A 23,816-nucleotide genomic window follows, 5' to 3' on the forward strand; every position below is an offset into this window, starting at 1 on the left:
GTTCCTTTCAAGGTACTGCCAAGGAGTGTAGACTTCTTACCCTTTGACTCTACCACAGACGCTTCTTGGTGGAAAGTCTCAGTACGAGAACTACTCGAAGGATGGGGGCCTGGCACCGAATCAGGCTGCTTCAAGCATGCCTTGGACTCTGCCGGAGTGGGGGGCCTGTGGGGCTCTCCTGGGTCCTGGCTTCCAATTCCCTGACCAGTGAGGGCGTAGAGTCATCTCACTGCCCAGACACTCAGAGTTGTTCAGGCAGACGCAGCAGGCACAGGGCTTTCCACAGGAACAGCCAGGTTCTGTTCCCACCAGGGCTTTGATCCCACCAGCCTTCTCAGAAATGGTGTGGTGCGGTGATGAACTCACTACCCAAATAGAAAGCTCAGATTTGAGGAGGGGCCCAGAGGAGATTGGCGATTTTGGTAGCGCTTTTATTTGTGCCTCCTGGCATTTGATGCACTGTCTTCCTTGAGTGACCAAAAGCAAAGCTATCACACAAAGGTTTTAACCCATGGAAATAATTGAGTAGTTTTTCCCCAGTATTTCCCCTAGCAAATGCCATCATCATAGAAAAGCACCTTGGCATTGCCTACTCCATGGGCTGTTTTGGTGTCTTAGGCGGAGGGAGATGGCATTAACTTTGCCAGCTTATCCTGGGGCTCCCCCGTTCCTCCCCCTAACCTGGGCCACCTGTCTATTCCATTCCAAATCTATTTCATACAGTGCTCCAAAAGCTAGATTTGAGCCATCATCTTATGAGCTGTCATAAAAGATGAGTGTATAGTTTAAGGAATTATTAAAGAAACAAGGCTGGGCGTGGTGGCTCACGCCTATAATCCTAGCACTCTGAGAGGCTAAGGCGGGAGGATTGCTCAAGGTCAGGAGTTCAAGACCAGCCTGAGCAAGAGCGAGACCCTGTCTCTACTAAAAATAGAAAGAAATTAATTGGCCAACTAAAAATATGTAGAAAAAATTAGCCGGGCATGGTGGCGCATGCCTGTAGTCCCAGCTACTCGGGAGGCTGAGGCAGAAGGATCGCTTGAGCCCAGGAGTTTGAGGTTGCTGTGAGCTAGGCTAATGCCTAGCTCACACTAGACGGCACTCCAGCCCGGGCAAGAAAGTAAGACTCTGTCTCAAAAAAAAAGAAACAAAAACTTTCTTAACAACCCAGGTCAAGAAATAGAACATCCCAAGCACCCTTCAAGTGCCTCTTCCTGATCACAGGCCTTTGCTGCCCACCCTAGCCCAAAGTTAGTCCGTCCCTGCTGTCATCACACTCTGACCTCACTCTCACACACATCCTCAGGGTGCTGGGGGTGCAGATGCATCCGGCTGCCCTAGGAAAGAGTCTGTTACCTGAGCTGCCCCTCCCATTTGAGTGTGGCTTTCTAAGAGATCCACCTAATCCTCCTGGCCGTGCAGCTTGTTCCTCTGCCCCCGCCTACTTGTAGGTAGTGATACAAGTCAAAGCATAATGTGTTTCCTGAAATGAAAGCCTGTAGGAAAGATTTGAGGCTGGCTGTGCTTAGACCCCTAGAAGAGCCCGTAGGACCCCTGGCAAATGGGTCCTGTCAGTCTCAGGTGACACAGGAATCTCACAGCATCCCTAAGGCCATGCACGTTGCTTTCTCAACTGCTCTCTTGCTCCGAGCTGCGAGTGCGAGCTCCGAGTGTGCAGAGATCACGGGCCGGCGGGGACATGCGTTCACACAGCTGTGTGCTCCGGCCGGCTCCTTCTGCAGCACTGAAGGGCCCCTCTTGAGTCCAGAGAACGAACTTTACATACCCCTCAGGCCCTCCTCCGGCGCTTTAACAAACTATTTCTCTACATTACCCCAAGAGAAGCCGCACCTCTGCCAGCGGAAGGGTCGGGCCCTCGGGTCTGTTGCCCACTCACTGGTGTCACCAGGGCCCCACTGTGCCTGCTGGACCGGGCCATGTGGCAGAAGCACGTCACCTAAACCATCTGGGCCTCGGTTTTTTCGCTGAAGGGAAGGAATTAGAAACGGTCCCTCTAATTGTATTACAGGTTGAGTACCCCTTATCCAAAACGCTCTGGATCCGAAGTGTTTCAGATTTCAGACTTTTTTGGATTTTGGAATGTTTGCATATATGTAATGAGTTATCTTGGGGATGAGACCCTAGTATAAGCGTGAAATTCATTTATGTTTTATCTGAGCCATATCTACGTAGCCTGAAGGTGATTTTATACAACATCTCTGATGATTTTGTGCATGAAACAGAATTTTGCCCGTGACTCATCACATGAGGTCAGCCGTGGAATTTGCCACCTGTGTTATCATGTCAGAGCTCAAAAAGCTTCAGATTTTAGAGCATTTCAAATTTCATATTTGGGATACTCACCCTGCGTTATGAGGACTAACTGGCTCACGGCAAGTGAGGTGGTCGGCACAGCGCCGGCACATGGGCACTGATGGTGAGAACAGCACCTCAGCCGCCTCTTGGTGCCTGCTGGGCTGGGCCGGGCCAGAGAAGTGGTGTTCCCCTCTGTCCTTCTCCAACTTAAGGCTCTTGCAGCAGCCTTTGGAGGAAGAGGGAAAGTGACCTGGCCTGCAGCTGCTCTTCCCCTTCCGCCAGCCCCACTCGTGTTGGGAAGGGCCAGTTCCCCGTGGTCAGGACAGGTCTGGGCCTCCCCAGTGCCCACACCATCTATGTTTCTCCCTACTCCTGGCCTGCAACGTTACAGCCCCGAGGAAAGCAATGCCTCTTTCCCACCTGCAGAGGCAGTCTGCCCATCTGTCTTTCTGTCCTTTTCTACCTTTCTTTGAACATTTCTGCTTTACAGTCCCATTGGATGAGAATGACCTGGAGGAAGATGTGGACTCGGAGCCAGCAGAGATAGAAGGGGAGGCAGCAGAGGATGGGGACCCAGGGGACACTGGTGCTGAGCTGGATGATGGTACGGCCTGACCTCCCCTCTCCCCATGGTGACACCTGTTCATCACTGGTAGCAGGACCAGAGTGATTGAAACTCAGGAAAGATGAAAACAACACACTTTGTTTAAAAACCAAAAGCAAGGTGCTCAGGGAAGGCAGCCATTGGGTCTCCTGGTTCATTCTTTGAACTGCCCACTGGTGACTTGAATGTGTCCCATTTCACTCTCCTGGAAGCCACCAGTTGGTGTGGCCTGCACTCATGGTGCTGCAGTTGGGATCCTGAGCAAATCTGGAGCCTTATGCGGGGCTGTTAATGCTGATGACGCTGAAAGCTAGGTGCCAGGAGGTGGTGTGCTCAGAATTGCCATGTGGTTGGTGGGGGAAGGAGGCAGGGACTGGGCTGGGGGGAATTGGGAAGGAAAGCCCAGGCAAGACCCAGGAACACAGACCCTGACTGCAGAGTTGGGCTGCAGGTCAGGACTGGGGGGAGGAGCAGGAGCACAGTGGGGCCGGAGGCCAGGCCTGCCCTCCACCGGTACACCCCAGCCAAGTCTTTCCCTCTCTGCCGGGGCCTGTCACATGTCATCATTGCTATGTTTAAAAGAAATGGAGCCCCACAGGCTCTGAGACACCACACTGCAAAGGACAGTGTGCTTGGGGCTGAGCGTGCTGTTGGGCCGCTCTCTGCGGAGATGGGAAAGCTGCGTGACCTCACTCAGGATGTGCACCCAGGTCTGTCCCTTCCCTCTGCCAGATCAGCACTGGTCTGACGACATCCCATCAGATGCTGACACGGAGCTCCACTTGCAGCGCCAGGCAGAGGTGGAGGCGGAACTGGAGCTGAGGGTGTCAGAAGATGAGGAGGAGAAACCACCTGCCTTGCCAAAGCGACAAGAGAGAGGTGAGTCTACTTGCAGCAGGCAAAGTAGCTTCCAGAATTCCTGGAGAGAACCTCGCGAGCAGAGTGGCACAGAGTACCCAGCCCTGCAGAGCGGAGCGTGCCATGCACGGGCCCCCAGGGGCAGGCAGCTCCGTGCCTTCTTGCGCCTGCCATGTGCCCTCGGCCCCTCTACTTGTGTTGTCTGGGGCCGTGGAAGGGTAGAAGGTACATCCCAAAGCTTGGGACACAGGCCATACATGTGAATAAGCACTCTGGCATAGTGCTGACAAGCGTGCCGCAGAGGAGGGTGCTGGATAGCACCCTGGGAGACGCGTTCCAGGATCCCTCGCCTCTGAGAGGACCCGTTCTTTCCAGAGATTAGCAAGGAGCAGGCTCGGGACTGTGCATGAGCTAGCTCAGCTTGGCCCTCTACCCTCCTTCCCTCCTCTGCAGACAGGCGCTGACAGCATGACACCCTTCCTGGGGCAGACAGAAAGGGGTTCCTCTTATGAGTCCCTGTGTCTATTCTTCTCAGATCCCTTCCAAGCATCCTGCCCCATCCAGCCCCCTCAGGAGCAAGCCCTGCTGCTCACCCCAGTGCACAGCCCTGTGGCAGAGGTAAGAGTTTGGGGCTCACAACGGGGATGGAGAACCAATGGGACCCTGGGGGCATGTAGTAACCTCTTAGGGCCTTTGGCATGAGGCCCACAAAGACCAGAGCGGAAGTAACCCACTGGCCTCCTTATGCTAAGGAAGAATAAAAAACATCTTCATTCCTTGTGCTAAGTGGAGCTGTTGGCACATGAGCGGCTTTAGGGGCCCAGTGCAGCTCTCATGGGGACAAGGCTTTCTGGGCAGCACCTCCCAACCCTGCCCCACATGGACCCCAGACCCAAGTTGTCCTTCCCTGTGACACCCTTCCAGGTCCACACACTGCTCGTGTTAAAAATAAGTTTAGGCTGGGCGCGGTGGCTCACGCCTGTAATCCTAGCTCTCTGGGAGGCCGAGACGGGTGGATTGCTCAAGGTCAGGAGTTCGAAACCACCCTGAGCAAGAGCGAGACCCCGTCTCTACTATAAATAGAAACAAATTAATTGGCCAACTAATATATATATAGATAAAATTAGCCGGGCATGGTGGCGCATGCCTGTAGTCCCAGCTACTCGGGAGGCTGAGGCAGGAGGATTGCTTGAGCCCAGGAGATTGAGGTTGCTGTGAGCTAGGCTGACACCACGGCACTCACTTTGCCTGGGCAACAAAGCGAGACTCTGTCTCAAAAAAAAAAAAAAATAATAAGTTTAGTTTTGGGCCTGGTGTGATGGCTCATGCCTGTAATCATAGTACTTTAGTACTTTGGGAAGCTGAGGCAGCCGGATCACTTGAGCCCAGGAGTTTAAGGCTGCAGTGAGTTAGGCTGACGCCACGGCACTCTAGCCCAGCAACAGAGTGAGACCCTGTCTTAAAAAAGAAAAATAGTAGGCCAGGTGCAGTGGCTCACACCTGTAATCCTAGTACTCTGGGAGGCCAAGGCGGAGTATCGCTCAAGGTCAGGAGTTTGAGACCAGCCTGAGCAAGAGTGAGACCCCCGCCTCTACTAAAAATAGGAAGAAATTAGCTGGACAACTAAAAATATATAGAAAAGATTAGCCGGGCATTGTGGCGCATGCCTGTAGTCCCAGCTACTTGGAAGGCTAAGGCAGGAGGATCGCTTGAGCCTAGGAGTTTGAGGTTGCTGTGAGCTAGGCTGATGCCACGGCACTTACTCTAGCCTGGGCAACAGAGTGAGACTCTGTCTCAAAAAAAGTATACAGGTTGCCCTCGGTGTATAAAGCACACATTGAGCATGCTATCTCCTGTGGCATGTGGCTCGGCAGTACTCTCTGCAGGACGGATCAGGGAGAAGGCCAGAAAGCAAGAGCTGCGTCTTCTGGATTTGGTCTTTGAGACTCTAGGAAGCGAGTAACTATTGGGTGATTTTTGTCTATGAAATGGGGGCTTTGTTTACTGAGATGCTTGGATGGGGTGATACGTGGGTTAATGCAGGAATATCTGTGCACATCCTTGAGCTTCCTAGAAAGGACAATTTGATCATAATACAGACTGATAAGTAACTATCTTCAGTCTTATGGCACTGGCCCCTCTGCACATAAGTCAGGGATCTCGTCTCTGGGGGTTGCTGTGGGGCTGCGAGCTGCATTCACTTGTGTCCTTTTGACCGCTATGCATGTCAGTGGACAAAGAATATAGGATGTGCTTGAGATGAACCACACCTGAAAACCCAGTCTGTCTAAACTAAGTAGAGTAGCTCTAAAAATCAACAAATAGAGCAGAAAGTGAGAAAGGTTCTCCTGGAACCATTCGAATAATAGTGAAAAGGACACAGGCAGGAAGTTATTTCAACAGGCTTAGGCCCTTTGATCGAGAAAGCTCCCTAAGGGATTGTGCTGCCCATCAAAACCCTTACCCTCTAAGTGGCTTCTGTCTTCCTTTTCTGTAGGGGCCGCAAATCCCACTTGCCCCTGTTACTACCAAGGTGAAATCGCCAGAGGAGCACGTTTTCCCTGAGCCTTCGCTCCCTAAAGAGAAGCCCAGAGCCAAAGCCCCCGCTGATCTGAGCACTGTGCACTCTCCCATCCGGTCTCAGCCAGTGGCTCTGCCAGAAGCCAGGACCCCTGCCTCGCCAGGGAGTCCGCAGCCTCTGTCGCCACTGGCCACCTCTGGACCCCACTCCACGCTGCTCCCCATCTGCTCCCAGCCTCAGCCGTCCTCTGAGGCCACTGTCCCATCCCCTACCCTGTCCCCCATACGCTTCCAGCCCGTTCCAGCCAAAACCTCAACCCCCCTCACCCCGCTCCCCGTCAAGAGCCAAGTCGACACCAGGGATAAATTGGGCAGCCCTGTCCCTGTGGATGAGGCCCTCAAACGGAATGACCTGGTGGAAGAATTCTGGATGAAGAGTGCTGAAATCCGCCGCAGCCTTGGGCTCACGCCTGTGGATCGCAGCAAGGGGCCCGAGCCCAGCTTCCCCTCGCCTGCCTTTAAGCCAGCGTCCCTAAAAGCCTATTCATTTGAAAAATCCACGCAGGATGAGGGTCTCCATCTTCTAAAACCTCCACGTGTTCCTCAAAGGCTGGGCCTGCCAAAGTCAGAGGGCATCCAGCCCTCCCTGCCAACTCCCAAGTCACCATCTGACCGAGAACTAAGAAGCTCCCAGGAGGAGCGGAGGGACCTGTCCAGCAGCTCTGGCCTGGGCCTTCATGGGAGCTCCTCCAACATGAAGACCCTGGGCAGCCAGAGCTTCAACACCTCGGACTCTGCCATGCTCACTCCACCCTCCAGCCCGCCTCCGCCCCCGCCCCCCGGCGAGGAGCCTGCCACTCTGCGGAGGAGGCCCTGTGAGCACAAGGATGCCCAGACCAAGGCCTCGGTGGCCCCACCACCCCCACCTGCCGCGTTTATGCGGGCCCCCCTGGAGGCTGCCCAGCCCCACCGGGAGGAGGTGCGGAAGTCATTCGTGGAGAGTGTGGAGGAGATTCCCTTCGCCGATGATGTGGAAGACACGTATGATGACAAGACTGAGGACTCTAGTGTGCAGGAGAAGTTCTTCACACCCCCTTCCTGCTGGCCACACTCTGAGAAGGCCCTCCGCTTGCCCCTGGCCAGGGAGAATGGGCAGCTGCCTGCCCTAGAGGGTACGCTCCAGCTGCAGAAGAGGGCACTGCCCTTGGTCTCTCCACAGGCCAAGGAGCTGGCGGAGGAGCGCATGCGAGCCAGGGAGAAGTCTGTGAAGAGCCAGGCACTGCGGGATGCCATGGCCAAGCAGCTGAGCAGGATGCAAGAGGTGCAGGTGGCAGCCGAGGCCCCCAGGTCTCGAAAGGTGGCCTCAGCACCCTCCCAGGGCAAGGACCATGGGGCCGAGTCCCCCAGACGCCCCGAGGAGCCCACCTTGAAGCACAGAGCCCCCAGTGAGGAGGCCCTCTCCCCTCCGACAGACTCGGGGGGCCCAGACGGTTCTGTCACTTCATCTGAGGGCTCCAGTGGGAAGAGCAAGAAGAGGTCATCACTCTTCTCCCCCCGTAGAAGCAAGAAAGAGAAGAAGCCCAAAGGTGAGGGCCGGCCCCTGGAGAAACCCAGCCCCAGCCTCCTAGAGGAAACAGCCTCCAAGCCCAAGTCCCTGTGGAAGTCAGTCTTCTCCGGGTACAAGAAGGACAAGAAGAAGAAGGCCGATGACAAGTCATGCCCTAGCACTCCTTCCAGTGGCGCCACGGTGGACTCCAGCAAGCACAGGGTGCCCCCCATCATGAGGGCAGGTGGGTTGCCGCCAAGGGCCGCAGCGGGCAGAGCAGGAGGCTACTGTCTCTGAGTTGTTCTCGAAAGAGCCCCTTCACGTGCTGCCCCCTAAGGTTCCTAGGAGCTGTGCTGATGGGGGGAAGGGAACCAAACCATAGGGTCACAGGGCATGTCCCTGCTTCTTGAAATAACTCTGAAAACCACCCTGGGACTGGATAAGGGAGACTTTGGAGGTTTGTGCCCTTCCTGAAGTCACACAACCCCGGGGAGCGTGGGGGGTGCCTACCAGGAGGGAGTCAGCAGGTGAGTGTGGGCTGCCTCCGTCCCGACAGGGCCAGCGTCCTAGCTCCTGCCTACGCCCTGGTATGGAAGAAGAATCACTTACACTAAAAAGAAATCAACTCTCCACCTCATCTGCCAGGCTGTGTGTGAAAATATAGAAATTGGGGAAGAGCCGTGCGCGTGGGCTGGCCACTGTCCTCACTGGGCCTGTCCTCTCCTCCCACAGAGCTGCAGCTCCGACGCCAGCTGAGTTTCTCGGAGGATTCAGACCTCTCCAGCGACGACGTCCTCGAGAGGGCCTCCCAGAAGTCCAAGAGAGAGGTGTGTGGTCCCAGGAAGAGACAGAAAGGGGGTCTTTTCGCGGGCTTTTTAAGTGAGCAGCTGGGTGGGGGTTGTGCTTCCTCCGTGGCAAGAGTTCTTGTGAAGAACACCAGAGGCATTCCGTGCTTCAAGCGTCTCTTCACCTTTAGGAAGCAGCCCGGTGTTGTCGTTTGTTCTTTGTTCTCTCAGAAATCCTGCCTAGCACGTGGCATCCGCCAGTCGCCAGCGTGGCGGCGGAAGGGCTGCCCATGCTCGGGGTGGGGATGGGGATCTGGGGGCTGAGGCAGGCCCTGAGGGGTGCTCCTGGCCGTGCTGCTGCTCAGCGGCGTGGTACCGGGAGGACTTTCTGTTCTTAAAGACCTGGTCCAGGAACCCGGGCAGGTGTGTGCTGGGCTGACCTGACCGTCAGCTGCTCAGGGCTCAGGAGGAGATGTGGTCGCCCCGCGCCCTGAGGAGTAAGTCTCAGTGGAGCTTCCTCCTCACAAGCCTCCCTCAAGTGCCTGTTCAGTCTTCTGATTTCCAAAGGGCTCTTAGTCTAGGTCCAGTGCAGTTGGAGGAGGGACAGGAATTAGAGACAGTGCCAGGATGGGAACTAAAACCCAAGAGGCCTGAGCAGGTGCAGCCATCCCACCCCACCTCCACCCTCCAGTCCTGGGGCTCGGGCTCAGCGTCCTGGCCAAGGTGAAGGCCCGGCTCCTTTTGCCTCTGCTTTTGAATGAAGACTGTTGCCAGAGCATCACGCACCTTCTTTACAGGCTTCTCAGGGCTTGGACTGGAGCCCGCCCCCCACTTTGACTTCCAGGAAGGCTTGAACTGTTGGCCAGCAGCCAGCCAGGGAGGGCTGCGGTGGGCCTGAGCCCCTGCACAGGCCTGCCTGGGGAAGGTGGCTCTAGCCTGTTCCAGTTTCCTCCTCCCTGCCTGATCAGTTCCTCTTTAAGTAACTCCACCTACTGGAGAAAGCAAGTCACTGTTTCTCATCTCCTTGATGCATTGGTTTCCCCTGGCCATGCCAGCTCTTTGTCCACTCTCCTAGGATGCCAAGAGCAGGCCAGTGCTGAGTGAAGGTTTGGGAGTCGGCATTCTCCCTCGGGCCGGGTGGAGTGCGCCCCTTGTGAGTTTCCGCAGGCAGTTGCATTGGGCCTGGACTAAGAATTGCTTCTGGATTTGCGTGCGCGTTCCCTAAACACATCCCAACAGTGGGGAGAGGTGCTGCTTTAGGGGGTCCTGAGAGTGTCAGGGAAGAACGGAGAATGTGGTCCAAGGTTCACTGTGCCTCAGTGGTCACCATGGGGACATTCAACCAGTTGTGTCATGTTGGTCAAAAACTTCCACCTGTGGCTGCTGGTGCATGCAGGTGTCTCTACTTTTTCTCCATTAATGAAACACTTGTGGGGATGCTGCACAGCAGCCGCCAGAGCTGGCTGTGCCAAGGCTGTTGTCTCAGGTGGGCTCTCCCAGGGCCCTGCAGGTGTGAAGAGCAAGGAGCCCTCCTCCACCTGTCTCTGTGAACAGTCGCAGACCCCAGTGGTAGAAGCCTGGAGCCAGAGAGGCCTTGGAGACCCCATGCTTCAGGTGTGCACACAGTAGCAAAGCCGTTTGCTGGAGGTTACATAGGAAATATCAAAGCCCAAGCTGAGCCAAGGAGATGACTAACCTCAGAAACAGCTAACCTGACTCCACCATGGTGTGGGGCTGGCCTGAGCAAGAGCAGAGCACTGTGCATTTTCAAGACATGGACACTAAAGCAGGAAAACAAACCAAAACAAAAACAGCTAGAAAAGGGTGGGTGTGGTTGCTCACGCCTATAATCCTAGCACTTTGAGAAACAAAGGCAAGAGGATCATTTGAGGCCAGGGGTCTAAGACCAGCCTGGTCAACATAGACCCCTATCTCTGCAAAAACTTTAAAAATTAGCACGGGGGTGTGCTCCTGTAGTCCCAGCTACTTGGGAGGCTAAGGCAGGAGGATCACTTGAGCCCAGGAGTTCAAGGCTGCTAACCTGGATGACAAAATAAGACCTTATCTCTTAAAAAAAAAAAAAAAAAAAAAAAAAGCTATGAAGGACATTTTTAGAATAATTAAGGAGATTTGATCATGGACTGTATATAAAGTATAAATAAATAACATTATTAGATCAATGTTAAATTCCTTACAAGTGATAAAGGTAATTATGTGGGGAAAATGTCTTTTTTCTTATAAAGTACATGCTAAAATTTTGGGGGATGAAGGAATCTGATGTCCACAAATGACTCGGGGAAAAAAGGCTATGTGGACAGAAGACATACATATGCATGTATACGAAGCATGTGGTAAATGGTAACATTTGGCAAATATAGGTAAAAGGTATGTGGCTATTCACTGTCTCCCTCTTTCAACTTTTCTGTAGGTCTGAAATTTTTCAGGGTAAGAAGTGTGGGGAAAAAAAAGAAGAAATATGGGAATAGGGGCCCCTGCAGTGAGGATGGCATCGGACCTGGGACCTGCCGCGAGGGGGAGCCGCTGGCTGACAGGGTGCGGGGGGTGGCCTGCTGTGACAGCACGGATAGGGCACAGATAGAGGGGACGGCGCCTCTGCGCCACAAACCCCATCTGAGTCAGGCTCCTGTGAGACCAATGCCTGGGTTTGTTTTGTTAGGGGAAAAAATCCCACTCAAAATAACTTCTATTTTTATTTAAAATGTTCATTATAGAAAAGATAATGCAGGTTTTAAAAAATCATCTATGGTCCTACCAATAAGAGAGAACTCTCATTTCCCTCTTTTCTTTGCTTCAACCTGACTTAAAATACAATTAACTCAGCTAATCCTTGAGCACTGTGACGCAGGCTCAGCTCTTGCTCTGGCCTTCTGCTCTTGGGCCCACTGAAGATGTGTCGTGATCTCACCCCTCTGGTCACCACCTATGCCAAGCTGGTGCCAGCCCCAGAAATGGGTACATGTGGAAAAGGCAGCCACTGCCTCCACTCCCTATAATTTTATCAGCCACAGGTAAAGATGTTAATGCTATTCCTTAGGTCGCAGTTAATGTATTCATAGTTCCTGTGTAGTTTTTCACATGCTGCTTAGAAAAACCATTAGTCTTTTTTTTGTTTTTTGAGACAGAGTCTCGCTTTGCTACCCAGGCTAGAGTGAGTGCCGTGGTGTCAGCCTAGCTCACAGCAACCTCAATCTCTGGGGCTCAAGCAATCCTCCTGCCTCAGCCTCCTGAGTAGCTGGGACTACAGGCGTGTGCTACCATGCCCGGCTAATTTTTTCTATATATATATTAGTTGGCCAATTAATTTCTTTCCATTTATAGTAGAGACGGGGTCTTGCTCTTGCTCAGGCTGGTTTCGAACTCCTGACCTCGAGCAATCCGCCTGCCTCGGCCTCCCAGATGCTAGGATTACAGGCATGAGCCACCGTGCCCAGCCAGTCTTTTGTTTTCTTTTCTTTTCTTTTTTTTTTTTTTTTTTGAGACAGAGTCTCTCTTTGTTGCCCAGGCTAGAGTGAGTGCTGTGGCGTCAGCCTAGCTCACAGCAACCTCAAACTCCTAGGCTCAAGCAATCCTCCTGCCTCAGCCTCCCAAGTAGCTGGGACTACAGGCATGCGCCACCATGCCCGGCTAATTTTTTCTATATATATTAGTTGGCCAATTAATTTCTTTCTATTTATAGTAGAGACGGGGTCTCGCTCTTGCTCAGGCTGGTTTTGAACTCCTGACCTCAAGCAATCCACCAACCTCGGCCTCCCAGAGTGCTAGGATTACAGGCGTGAGCCACCGTGCCTGGCCAACATTTCATTGTAGAAACAGGGTCTCATTGTGTTGTCCAGGCTGGTCTCTAACTCCTGGGCACAAGTAATCTTCCCATCTCAATCTCCCAAAGTACTAGGATTATAGGCATGAGCCACCATGCCTGGCCCTTTTTCTTTTTTCTAACTGGCTTGTTCTAATGATGACGTTCTTCCTCTCACTCTGATTTGTGAGAGAGATGGTCAGCCTGAGGCAGGACAGATGTGCTCAGCTTTGAAGGAGGCAGGCTTATTCTTCTCCAGTGCAATGTGCTTGTGAAATGTAGTCCCCACTAGTCGGCCCATTGCCCAGAGAAGCAGTGAGGGCGGCCAGCGTTGCAGCCACCCTGGAGCTTTCAGGACCTCCCAGCTCTGTAGGCCTCCCAGAGCTCAAACCACTGCTTTCTCTCACTCTTTTATTGCCTTTCTGTCATTTAATATGAAGACCCGGAAAGCAAATGTAACTTGCCTTGGCTCTGGGAGCAGCTCTGCTCAAGGTTTAGTGGGGTGATAAGAGGTTCACGTTATTATTTAAAAAGTACTTTTTGTGAATAGCAGTTCCTTTCCCTGGGTACAATCAAGAGGTAACACCTGTGGTCCCGGTCCGGAACACTGCAAGAGAGTCTCTCAGGAGACAATGTTCAATTCGATGCTAGTTTTGCTGTGTGTCTGGATCTGTCTGCCGCCCCCGGACAGCAGGAAGGTCTAAGCGTCGATAAGCAAATGGGTCACTTGAGAAGAAATAGCACGCATGGCCCACACGTGAACGGTTCTGGCTTATACACGGGGAGATAGAGACAAGAGGAGGTCTGGGGTGGTGAGGAAGGAGCTACTGTGACTCAGTGAGTAGAAAAGTGAACCTGGCCTTTCTCACAGCCGGGTTCACCCAGACACTGCCACTAGGATCGTCCTCAGGCAGTCCTGTGTGACACTGTGGAAAATAATGGTGTGTTTCAAGTCTTGTGTGTTTGTTTTAAACTTCTAACTGATTACCATTCTGTGTTCTATTTTTAATTTTTTATTCATCATCATTACTATTATTCTGTTTTGTTTTCTGTTGCCATCCATTTAAAAGTCGATTTATGTACCACACGCCTTGGCATTCAGGAGATCATATGCATCAAAGGTAGTGTCTCATTCCCACTGGCTGTCATGTTGCATGCCTGTCTGTGATTAACCACCGAGCAGCCCTGCCCCGGTCCCAGCCACGTCCTCACTAACCGTGTTCATCCATGCTTGGGGCACAGCAGATGTTGGCAGCAGGACTTTCTTTAGCTCTGTCATGGGAGAGAAGGTGGATAAGTTACCTGCTCTTCGCCAGCTGGAGTGCATGTGGTCATTTTGCTCCAGGTGCCCGGGTGGGGGACAGAGCTGCCCCTGTGGGACCGGGCAGCCCAGAGAGGGGCGCTCCACCACACGTAGCTCTGTGAAGGGCCAGGGAGTTGCTCAGGGCACTAGAACACTGCTGAGGACCCGTAAGAACCGCCTATTTAGTGGCTCGAGCATGTGAGCTCTCAAAGTAAAGATCAGGAGTCTATACCCCTGGGTTGAATGTGTCTCTTTTAAAATCTATAAAAGTGTCCTCATTTAATTTTCTTAGAGGCAGTAAAAAGGGTCTTGTGAATAAAAGCAAACCCCCAACCATGGCCACTCTGTGGTTGCCCAGTGTTTATTCAGAATGTCTGACCGTCCGGTGAGCCCTTCTTGCCCAGGTTGGCAGGCGGACTCAGGCAGTCCCATCAGTGGACTTGCGCCAGGTTTGGGCCACTGCCTGCTCGATTCCTGATGGTGCTGGGCACAACAGCCCTGGGCAGGCTGCATCCTCTTCTGCTCGGCAGCGGACTGTTGCCTCTGTAGACCCCAGCGTCTGCAGAGACCTCTGCAGTTCCTTCTTCAGACTATATTAGTTTAGGGTTCACCAGACTTAAAAGAGAGGCATCCCTGTTTTCTCTACATCAGGTGTCACTTATTAAAAGAAACTTATGAATGCCGCTCATTTGAAGAAAGTGGTTTTTGATACCAAACAAGAAAATAAAAGAATCCTGATTTTTCTCTTTTTCTTTCCCCTGGAAGCCTTCAAGGACCAGAAGGCTTGGGGAAATATTTTACCAATATTTTTACCCCCACAAAGTCTTAAAAAGAGCAGACATCCTCGTTCAGGAAACAGATGATCTTAGTGATAAAGAAGCGTATGTCCCTTTGCTGTTTTAACTTCCCAACAATCAGTCCCCACACGGCCCCCTCTCCTTGTCACGGAGAGAAAATGTCTCACCTTGTAGATCTGTAGTTGTGCCCTGTGGCATTGAGGGCTGCTGCAGGCTAGGGAGTCTGCAGGCCTCGTGCCCTTGTCTCTGGCACCCCCTGCCCGTTGGCACTCTGCCTGCCAGGGCACCAGCTCCAACTTTGGGGGCAGCCCTCCCTGTGCCCCTGCTGCCCAGACCTATCTCAGGTGTGCGTGCACCTGACTGAGGGCAGGCACATCTCTTGTTCTCTCCAGCCAAGAACCTACACAGAGGAGGAACTGAATGCCAAGCTGACCCGGCGTGTGCAAAAGGCAGCTCGGAGACAGGCCAAGCAAGAGGAACTTAAGCGGCTACATCGAGCCCAGGTAAAACGCATAGGGTGGGCCCACGACACATGCAAACGGAAACCTCTCGTGCAGCACCTTCCTATTTGGTCCTCATCCACAGGAAGGGCAGGCTGAGAAGGTAGAGCAGAGGTATGTGGGCATCCTTGTCATCTGAGGTGACAGGCCCAGAATGCCTTTGGCTTGAGGCAGTGGCAGGGGCCCCACCTTTGTGGAGCCATTGGTAAAAGGGGGAGTGGCTTTGAGTTTCCCAAATTCTTCTGTCTACAGTAATCATTGTAAAGTCAACTAGTTCAATTCTAAGAACTGTTGTCGAGCATCAGTCTGTGGCCTCTGAACCTCTGGTGGGCCTGGGATTTTGTAGGAGGTCAGAGCTCTTCTCCCAGTCGATAATCTCTGTCTTCAGGCTACACAGATCATTTCTTTTTAATTTTTTAACTTGTAAAGGCAGGATTTCCACTGTGCTCTTCCAGGAGCCTTTTCCAGCACTTCAGCAAGGCCTGAGGTCACAGTACTTCTTCCTGCAGAGACTATGTCCACTTCCTGTCCTTGCCCTGCCCCAGGAGGGGCTGCACTACTTCACCTACAGGCCTTGATGCTGACTGCCAACGGCCTGGGGCCTTGTCTGCACAAGTGACAAGGCCAGAGTCCTCTGAGCACAGTGCCCACAGACTAGAGCCTTTTTACCAGAGCTGTGACATCATTTATTTTTCTCCCTCTTTGTGTTTGGATAGTTAGTTTTCCCCTTGAAGTCTAGAGATGAGACCAGGTTGTGAGCTCATGCATTCTGTTTGTGGGCAGATCATCCAGCGGCAGCTGGAGCAGGTGGAGGAGAGGCAGCGGCAGCTGGAGGAGAGAGGGGTTGCTGTGGAGAAGGCGCTCCGTGGCGAAGCAGGTACTGTCCACCCCTCTGTGCAGAGGTTTGCTCCTGAAGGAGAGCCCTCCCTCCCCACTGTGGTAGGCTAGTTCCGCACCACCTCATCTGGATTCAGCTCCTTCGCCAAAAGGATTTTCTGGGTCCATTCATCACTGAGATTTGGGGCTAACTATTAAAATAGCAAGAGAAAAGAAAAGCACCTGTGTCTGGAATGGCCTCTAGAGCCCAGACCTGCCGCTCAGCCCCTCTCATGGCTTGCCATGTCCCTGTAGAGTCGAATTTCAGTCCCCGGCATCTGTTGATGGCAAGTCCTAGGCCTCCTTCACCGAACCACCTTTCCCACCCCACTGTTTTCTCTAGGAGAAAATAACTGGGAACGAGGGAGATTGTACTGCAAGGAGCCATCACAGAACTGCAGTGAGCAGGTCCCCACCTCCTGTCTTTAGGTTCCTGGGCCCTCTCTGCCCATGCTGGACAGAGCGCCCCAGGACACAGTCCCACAGAGCCCTCACCATTGCCTGTTTGGGGCATGTGGCTGCCCTTAGCACACAGAGATTTCCCAGGGGTCATCCAGGTTGTGTCGCATGAAGGCCAGTCACTTGGAGCAGGTCCGGAGAGGCTCGGGGGACTGTGACAGGCTGCTGTTCCTGGCAAGGAGGAGCTCAAGGGTGGGGTGCAGTCACACCCACTCTGCCACCCACGGAATCAGTGGGTTTGGGGTCAGCACAGTTGGACGCAGAGAAAGCAAGAGAGTGCCGGAGTCATCTGTGGTCCCAAAGGCCCAGGAAGTCCTGTTGTTTCAGGACCTTGAAACCACTAGGCAAACATTAACTGTAACCCCAGCCCCAGGCATGGAATGACTGTTCTCTGCTTCCTTAAGCGTCCACGAGTCCCGATCTAGTCTCTGGATGGGGAAACCTCCATCTCTTTGTAAAGAGAGCCTGGGAGCCACAGATTCAGCATTCAAATCGTGAGGCTAGAGATAAAGAAAGGCAGTGACTTCTTATTACCCCTCACTGTAGTGTGGCAAGAGGGGAGCAAGTGGTACCTCTCCTGGCAGGCAGGCTGTCTGTGAAATGGAAGAACTGGGAAGAGGCCACCAAGAGCAGGATCAGCAACTTATCTTGCTCAAAAACTGACCAATGGGCTGACCTCATGGAGCGTGCCTAGTGTTAAGATGAGTCCCCATGGTTCTACAGGACTGAAGGTCATGCCACGGGGAGTTAAGGGAGTCAGACACAGACTAGGTCTCCTTTTCCAGGCCCCTTAAGGCCTGGAACGTGCAGCTTATCCATCGACTCAGCAATGACCTTCAGGTGAAGAGACGGGATGGGGGAGAAAGATGTTCAGAATGTGGATGTTCTTGGTTTTGTGCCTCACCTGATGTTGGACTTAATCCTTGAAGCCCAGGCTGCCAAAGGAAATGCAAACCGCTTAGCATCCAGTAAGCCAAAAAGACTGAGATGTGTTACTGCGAGGCAAGCACTGGCAAGGATGGAGATTCAGGTTCACCTCAAAGGGAGCCAGGCTACCCAGTGAGCCTGGGGTGTCCCCCACTGTCTTGTGGGTCCCTCCCCGACCCTTATTCTCTGACCCAACCTCCTTGATTACACCTGTCCTAGAGGGAGCTAGCCCCAACCCACCAGCGATGCCTGTGCCCGGTTGCACCCTGGCCCCAGCGTTCCCCTCGTGGCTTTCTTCTTATTGCAGAAGATACCAGGAGGGAGCCTGCGCCCACCATCATTCCTTCTTACCCTTCTCCACAAATTGCTTCTGCCAACATGGAAAGTGATGGATAGATCTCTCAACACATAGTGAGAATAGCTCAACAGGTGTATGCATCTACATTTCATAGTCAGCATCCTCCAGGAAGAGGAAGATGCTCCTACCCTGCTCCTCCCTCACTAGGTTCTGAGGTTCAGGTGGGTCCCATTGAGCACCTGCTGGCTGCCATGCAGTTTGAGTCTAAAATAATACTTCAGTACTTCTGTAACAGGCCATGTTATTGAAGCTTCTGCCAATGGGCCAGAAATAATATACTACTGGAGATTGGTATAGGATTTTCCCAAAATTCTTCCTCCTACTTGTTTAGCTATACAACCCGAATTTCATCTAAGTCAGTGGTTTTCAAACTTGTTTCTTAGCAGCAGAATTTTTTGTAAGATTATAAGTTCAAGTTTAAAATAAAAAAGAATTACTCCAAGATATTAATGAACACAAATTTGAAAACAGGTTATAGGAGAGAGCCTCAGCATCCAGTTGGGGTATGGTGTGGAGTACACCCTTATACACAGCTGGTCTGGAGTTCGACCAGTGATAATAGGGTTATTTTAATAGCTCACTTAGAAATCTCAGGATATCTGCAGTTTAAATGATATAGATGCTAAAAACTTAAAAATGGAGCAATAGCATTTTTTTCCACAGTTGAATGATAAGAAATATAACAACACTTCATATTCTTTATAAAGAACAAATCTTCAGGCAGCAAGTTCCCAAACATAAGCAGAAAAACCCAACTATGCTATGATATTTTCACAAATGTGTTACTCACCTAAAGGACCTCGCTGACAGGAGCACGCTGAAGGGTGGGCCTCTCACTGGGCTCTCCCCAGTGCTCCTGTTCCCTGGCACATGAGCAGTGTACTTGCAGGCCAGAGCATAAGTAAGTAAAACTTCCTCTTCACTAATGCATTTATAGGGAGTTCAGATACTTGCACACAGAGAGCAGGGTAACTTGGTCCTGAGGGCCCTACAAAAGTGAGTTTACCTGGCAGCACAAATTAATGTGTTGACAGTCCTCAGTGGGTTAAAAGTTGGCATGTAAAACATTTAAAGGTGATTTATCTCATTTAAATCTTTTAAAAGAGTTAAAAGTATTTGTAAATCAGGTATTTGGGAGACCCCTGGAATCCCTTTTGAAGAACCCCAGGGTTCCACAGAAGTTTGAAAACCACTGTTCTAGTCCAAATTCCTTCCTTTAGGTAAGTCTTCACCAAAATATCTCAATCCAAAGACATGCCTTCTCTGTTTTTATTCATTTATTTATTTTTTTATTTTTGAGACAGAGTCTCACTTTGTTGCCCAGGCTAGAGCGAGTGCCGTGGCATCAGCCTAGCTCACACCAACCTCAAACTCCTGGGCTCAAGCGACCCTACGGCCTCAGCCTCCCGAGTAGCTGGGACCACAGGCATGCACCACCATGCCCGGCTGATTTTTTTCTATATATATTTTTAGTTGGTCAATTAATTTCTTTCTATTTTTAGTAAGACGGGGTCTCGCTCAGGCTGGTTTTGAACTCCTGACCTTGAGCAGTCCGCCCGCCTCGGCCTCCCAGAGTGCTAGGATTACCGGCGTGAGCCACCGCGCCCGGCCCTTGCTCTGTTTTTAAAGATGGGCCATGGTAACTCTGTAGGGATATTTCCCCATGATGCATTTGAGAGATCCTGAGGATATAGTGATTCCTACCATAAGAATATACTTTCAAATATATTATTTTCCTCCTCTTATGTGAATACATCACTTCCAAGGCTGGTCCAATGTCAGAATTCCCCATGGCCCTGCTCCTGCTTGGCAGATACCATCTTTGGAGCTCACGTGTGCACCCTGGCTGCTCCTTTCTCCCCTGCTTCTGCGCTCCATTCTGCTCCATTGTCTCCTTGCACCTGGCTGAGCCCTGAAGAAGGCAGCCTCAGCTGAGCATGACAATCTGGAGTCTTCCAACAGCGGAACCCCTTCCCTGGGGGTGGTACTGAGCTGGCCAGAACCTGCCATTCTGTCTCACTTGATGGTCTCAAGCTTCCATCGCTGTCTGAAGGTGTCAGACTTTGTTAGCCTAGCTTCCCTACCAGAGAAGAGATCTGATGCAGACCTGCCATCCCATTCATCTCAATTTTTCTAAGGTTTATGTGTATCCAAGCCACAAGGATTAGCTTCCAAGCCTTTGAGCCTAGGGCAAGACCAAGACTTATGTGATTTCTGGTCCTGGGGCACCTGAGAAGCTTTTTTTATTTTTTTCTGGTATCCTGATTCAAACTTAAAACCACTGGATCATCCTTGAGCATGAGTTGCAAAGCCATTGCAGGATTGCATTTTGCTGTCTAATGAGTTCTTAAAGGGCAGACCTTCAGGTAGAACAAAGGCTGCCAGGATCCGCATTCAGAGTACTAGGCTTGGGGGAAGGGCAATACATTAGCAGTTGAATGTTGTGCTCTGCATCTCTTTATTGTTCCATGGAGATGAGGACGCCTGCTCAAGCCGGCCCCTTGCAGTGCCCAGTCTTTGCATCTCAGGCATGGGGAGAACCTAGCACCCTTGGCTGGGTAGCCAGAGAGCTACCAGGCTAGGGGTGCCTGTGGCCAACAGGCAAATAGTCAGGGGAGGAACTCTGCATAAGCCACAACTCTTCTCCCACTTTTAAAGCGAAGCCTGACTGAAGCTGGGGGCCTAAACCTCAGAGGAAACAGGATCTCCTTCATCTCAGACCCATTCAGCAAAAGTGATTCTGCAAGGAGTTTGATATTTTCACCAATGGGGTCACCTGTGAATTCTTGGCAAAGCTCTGACTGCACTTAAATCTAAGGACTGGCATCCTTGCAGAGCTTTTGTAGGATGTTGGCATCTTGCCTCTAGCCCCTCTGTCTGGGGCTTCTAATATTTAAAAACTAAGAAAGTAAGTAGCACTGATCTACCCTTGAACTTTCTTAAATCTTCTTAGTTAGATAAGGTTGAGTCCCAGCTGGGTTGGAGTTTCTAACAACTGATCTGAAGCATAAACAGGAATCATATTGATAATGGCTATTAACTCCATCACTGGTGGTTTTGAGTGCATTTCCCCCTCCCCCCACCACCAGGTGTGCAGATGTAGCATGTGCGTGCATACGGAATACAGTGCACTTACAGAGATGCATGCTTTCCAGCTGTTCCTCCTTGCCTTCTTCTGTACCTCTGTGTTTCTTATGCTTCATGCTTTGGGTGTGGGGACAGGAGGGTTATCTGATTGAATAACTCTCTCTTCACCAATTCCTTGTTGTAGACTATTGGGGAGAGTCTTATTACAGTGACCTCATCGACTTGCATCTGGGTGGTATGTATAGCAGCGTCTTTCACTGACACTAACCCCGCTGACACCCTCTCCCCCAAACCCTTGCTCTTCCCAGTCTTTGCTCACAAAAACAAGGAGAAATCAACCTGATAACCAATGGCCAAAGCACAGACCCTTTTCCAGCTCAGAATGGAGCAGCATGCCAGATCTCTCCATTACCTATACATACTCCAGAGGAGGATCTGAGCTAGCTTCTGCCTGGGGCTATTTTAATTTTTTTTTCTTTTTTTCTCATTCTGCCTCTGACTTCTATATTTTAATTTTTTATAATAAAACTTCACCAACTCCACCTCATCAACCTTGCATCTGCATCCTGGTCCCCCTAATATTGTTTGGTTGTTTGACAGCAACACACACGCTCCAACATGGCGTTGCCCTAAATTTCACCCCTCACAACTAGTAGGTATCACACCCACTGGGAAGCTCACTACCAGTCACGCTTAGGAAGCAAATATATGAGGAACTCAGCCTCGACCATTTTCATTAGCGCGTGCTTACACTTCCCCCACATTCACCACACTTGAGGCCAGGTTGACAAATGCCTTTCTCGTTTTGCCCTGAGACCGACTTTGTACTTCTTTTCAATAAAGATAGGAAAAGCTTAAGGCAGTGGTTCTCAGAGTGTGGTTCCTGGATCAGCCGCATTACCTGGGAACTTGTTAGAAATGCATATTCTCTAGCCAGTGATACTCTGGGCCACTCAGACAGTAGGAACACTCAGATTGCCTCTTTTGGATTCTGTACCACTTTGGATGAGTAATGGGAACAGTTCCTTCTCTAACTTTCTAATAAATGTGACCAAGATTCATTAAAAAAAAAAAAAAGAAATGCAAATTCTCAGCCTCCCACCCTAGACCTGAATCAGAAACTCTGGAGGTGAGGCCTGATCATCTGTGTTTTAACAGATCTTCCAGCTGATTCTGATGCATCTAAAGTGGGAGAACCACCAGCTTAAAGGAATTCCATATATTTGATGTCTTGCTGTACTAAGCTCACCATTTGTATTAGCCCAGAGAAAGGACTGATCCATGAGCCTTGTTTCTAGGCTTTAGGCAGTTTTCCTCCTGGAAAGCTGCCATTGTGTCAAGAGGAATGTCAGGCAGCTGACACTTAGGTGAAGTAGAAGGGGACTCTGGCACCTTGTTGTCCCTGTACCTCAGTCAGGCAGTCTGACCTTCTCCTTTTCCTCTCCCCTTGAAGGCTGTGTGCCTAGAAGTGTTTTGAAACAGAAAAGCAGGCAGGGATAACTCTCTCATTTTTTTATCCCAACCCTGTTCTTTTAAGAGAGTCACTTATTGGCCCATTCATTTAAAAACCAAAGCTGTGATTCCGACTGTAAGACAGTAGGACTGTAAGACAGCTGTGATTCCTACTGCTCACCAATCCGGGGTGGGGCTCTTGGCCTCCTTGGAGAGGGGGAATGTTGCTGTCTCTACTCTCTGTGCTCTTCGATCCCTGCCCCTGTAGACTCCGTCAGGGTCCCGAGCTCCTGGCGTGTTCAGCGGCCTCCACACCACAGCCATGGATGCTGTAAAAGGGCTGGTGCTTCCGTCCGATTAACAGACCCCGCTCCCCGCCTAACGCCCTCCGGCTTCCTCCTAACACTTCCTAGGGAACGTTCGTGTCGATTCTACGTGAATCTCAATGTATGAAAGACTTTTTTAAAATTCAGACTCTCCTGGAAGGAGCTGTCAAAGCCCATTTCTCTGCAGGCATATTCGCCCTTCCCTCCCAGCTCCAGATACTGTTGCCACGCTGATCATCTCATGTCCATCTCGTTTGTCTTTTTTTTTTATTTCAGCATATTATGGGGGTACAAGTGTTAAGGTTATGTATATTGCCCATGCCCCTCCCTCGAGTCAGAGCCTCAAGTGTGACCATCCCCTAAACATTGCACATCTCACTCAATATGTTTGTATATACCCGTCCCCTCTCCCCTTCCCACCTTCCCGACACCCGATAAATGTTACTCCTATATGTCCACTTAGGTGTTGATCTGCTAATACCAATTTGCTGGTGAGTACATGTGGTGCTTGTTTTTCTATTCTTGAGATACTTCACTTAGTAGAATGGGTTCCAGCTGTATCCAGGAAAATACAAGAGGTGCTGTATCACCATTGTTTCTTAAAGCTGAATATACTCCATGGTATACATATACCACATTTTATTAATCCACTCATGAATTGATGGGCACTTGGGTTGTTTCCACAGCTTTGCAATTGTGAATTATGCTGCTATAAATATTCGAGTGCATGTGTCTTTTTCATAAAGTGACTTTTGATCTTTTGGGTAGATGCCCAGTAGTGGAATTGCTGGATCAAATAGTAGATCTACTTCAATCGCATTAAGGTATCTCCATATTGCTTTCCACAGAGATTGAACTAGTTTGCAGTCCCACCAGCAGTGTAGGAGTGTTCCTATCTCTCCACATCCACGCCAACATTTGTTGTTTGGGGACTTTTTGATAAAGGCCATTCTCACTGGAGATAAGTGATATCTCATTGCAGTTTTGATTTGCATTTCCCTGATGATTAGAGATGTTGAGCATTTTTTCATATGTTTGTTGGCCCTTATTCTGTCTTCTTTTGAAAAATTTCTGTTCATGTCCTTTGCCCACTTTTGATAGGGTTGTTTGATTTTTTTCTTGCTGATTTTCCTGAGTTCTAAATAGATTCTAGTTATCAGCCCTTTATCGGATGCGAAAATTTTCTCCCATTCTGTGGGTTGTCTGTTTGCTCTCTTTTTTTTTTTTTTTGAGACAGAGTCTCGCTTGTTGACCAGGCTAGAGTGAGTGCCGTGGCATCAGCCTA

The 23,816-nt window shown here is 50.9% G+C and overlaps 1 protein-coding gene across 16 annotated transcripts in view; it reads left to right on the forward strand.

Annotated features, from left to right (window-relative positions):
- Window positions 1-23,816, forward strand: part of MICAL3 (microtubule associated monooxygenase, calponin and LIM domain containing 3) — a 211,298-nt gene that overhangs the window by 176,387 nt on the left and 11,095 nt on the right. For 11 of the 16 annotated variants that reach the window (XM_076007774.1, XM_076007775.1, XM_076007773.1 and 8 more), the window contains 8 exons: window positions 2,807-2,920; window positions 3,653-3,799; window positions 4,314-4,396; window positions 6,276-8,088; window positions 8,577-8,671; window positions 13,517-13,567; window positions 14,939-15,049; window positions 15,830-15,923. In XM_076007774.1, the coding sequence (XP_075863889.1) occupies window positions 2,807-2,920; window positions 3,653-3,799; window positions 4,314-4,396; window positions 6,276-8,088; window positions 8,577-8,671; window positions 13,517-13,567; window positions 14,939-15,049; window positions 15,830-15,923 (2,508 nt within the window). Of the gene's footprint in view, window positions 1-2,806; window positions 2,921-3,652; window positions 3,800-4,313; window positions 4,397-6,275; window positions 8,089-8,576; window positions 8,672-13,516; window positions 13,568-14,938; window positions 15,050-15,829; window positions 15,924-20,937; window positions 20,989-23,816 lie in introns of all 16 variants that reach the window. The other 5 variants (XM_076007777.1, XM_076007780.1, XM_076007783.1 and 2 more) reach the window with 2 other exon arrangements.

This window comes from Microcebus murinus, chromosome 10 (assembly GCF_040939455.1).
Source record: "Microcebus murinus isolate Inina chromosome 10, M.murinus_Inina_mat1.0, whole genome shotgun sequence".
NCBI classification, from domain to species: Eukaryota; Metazoa; Chordata; class Mammalia; order Primates; family Cheirogaleidae; genus Microcebus; species Microcebus murinus.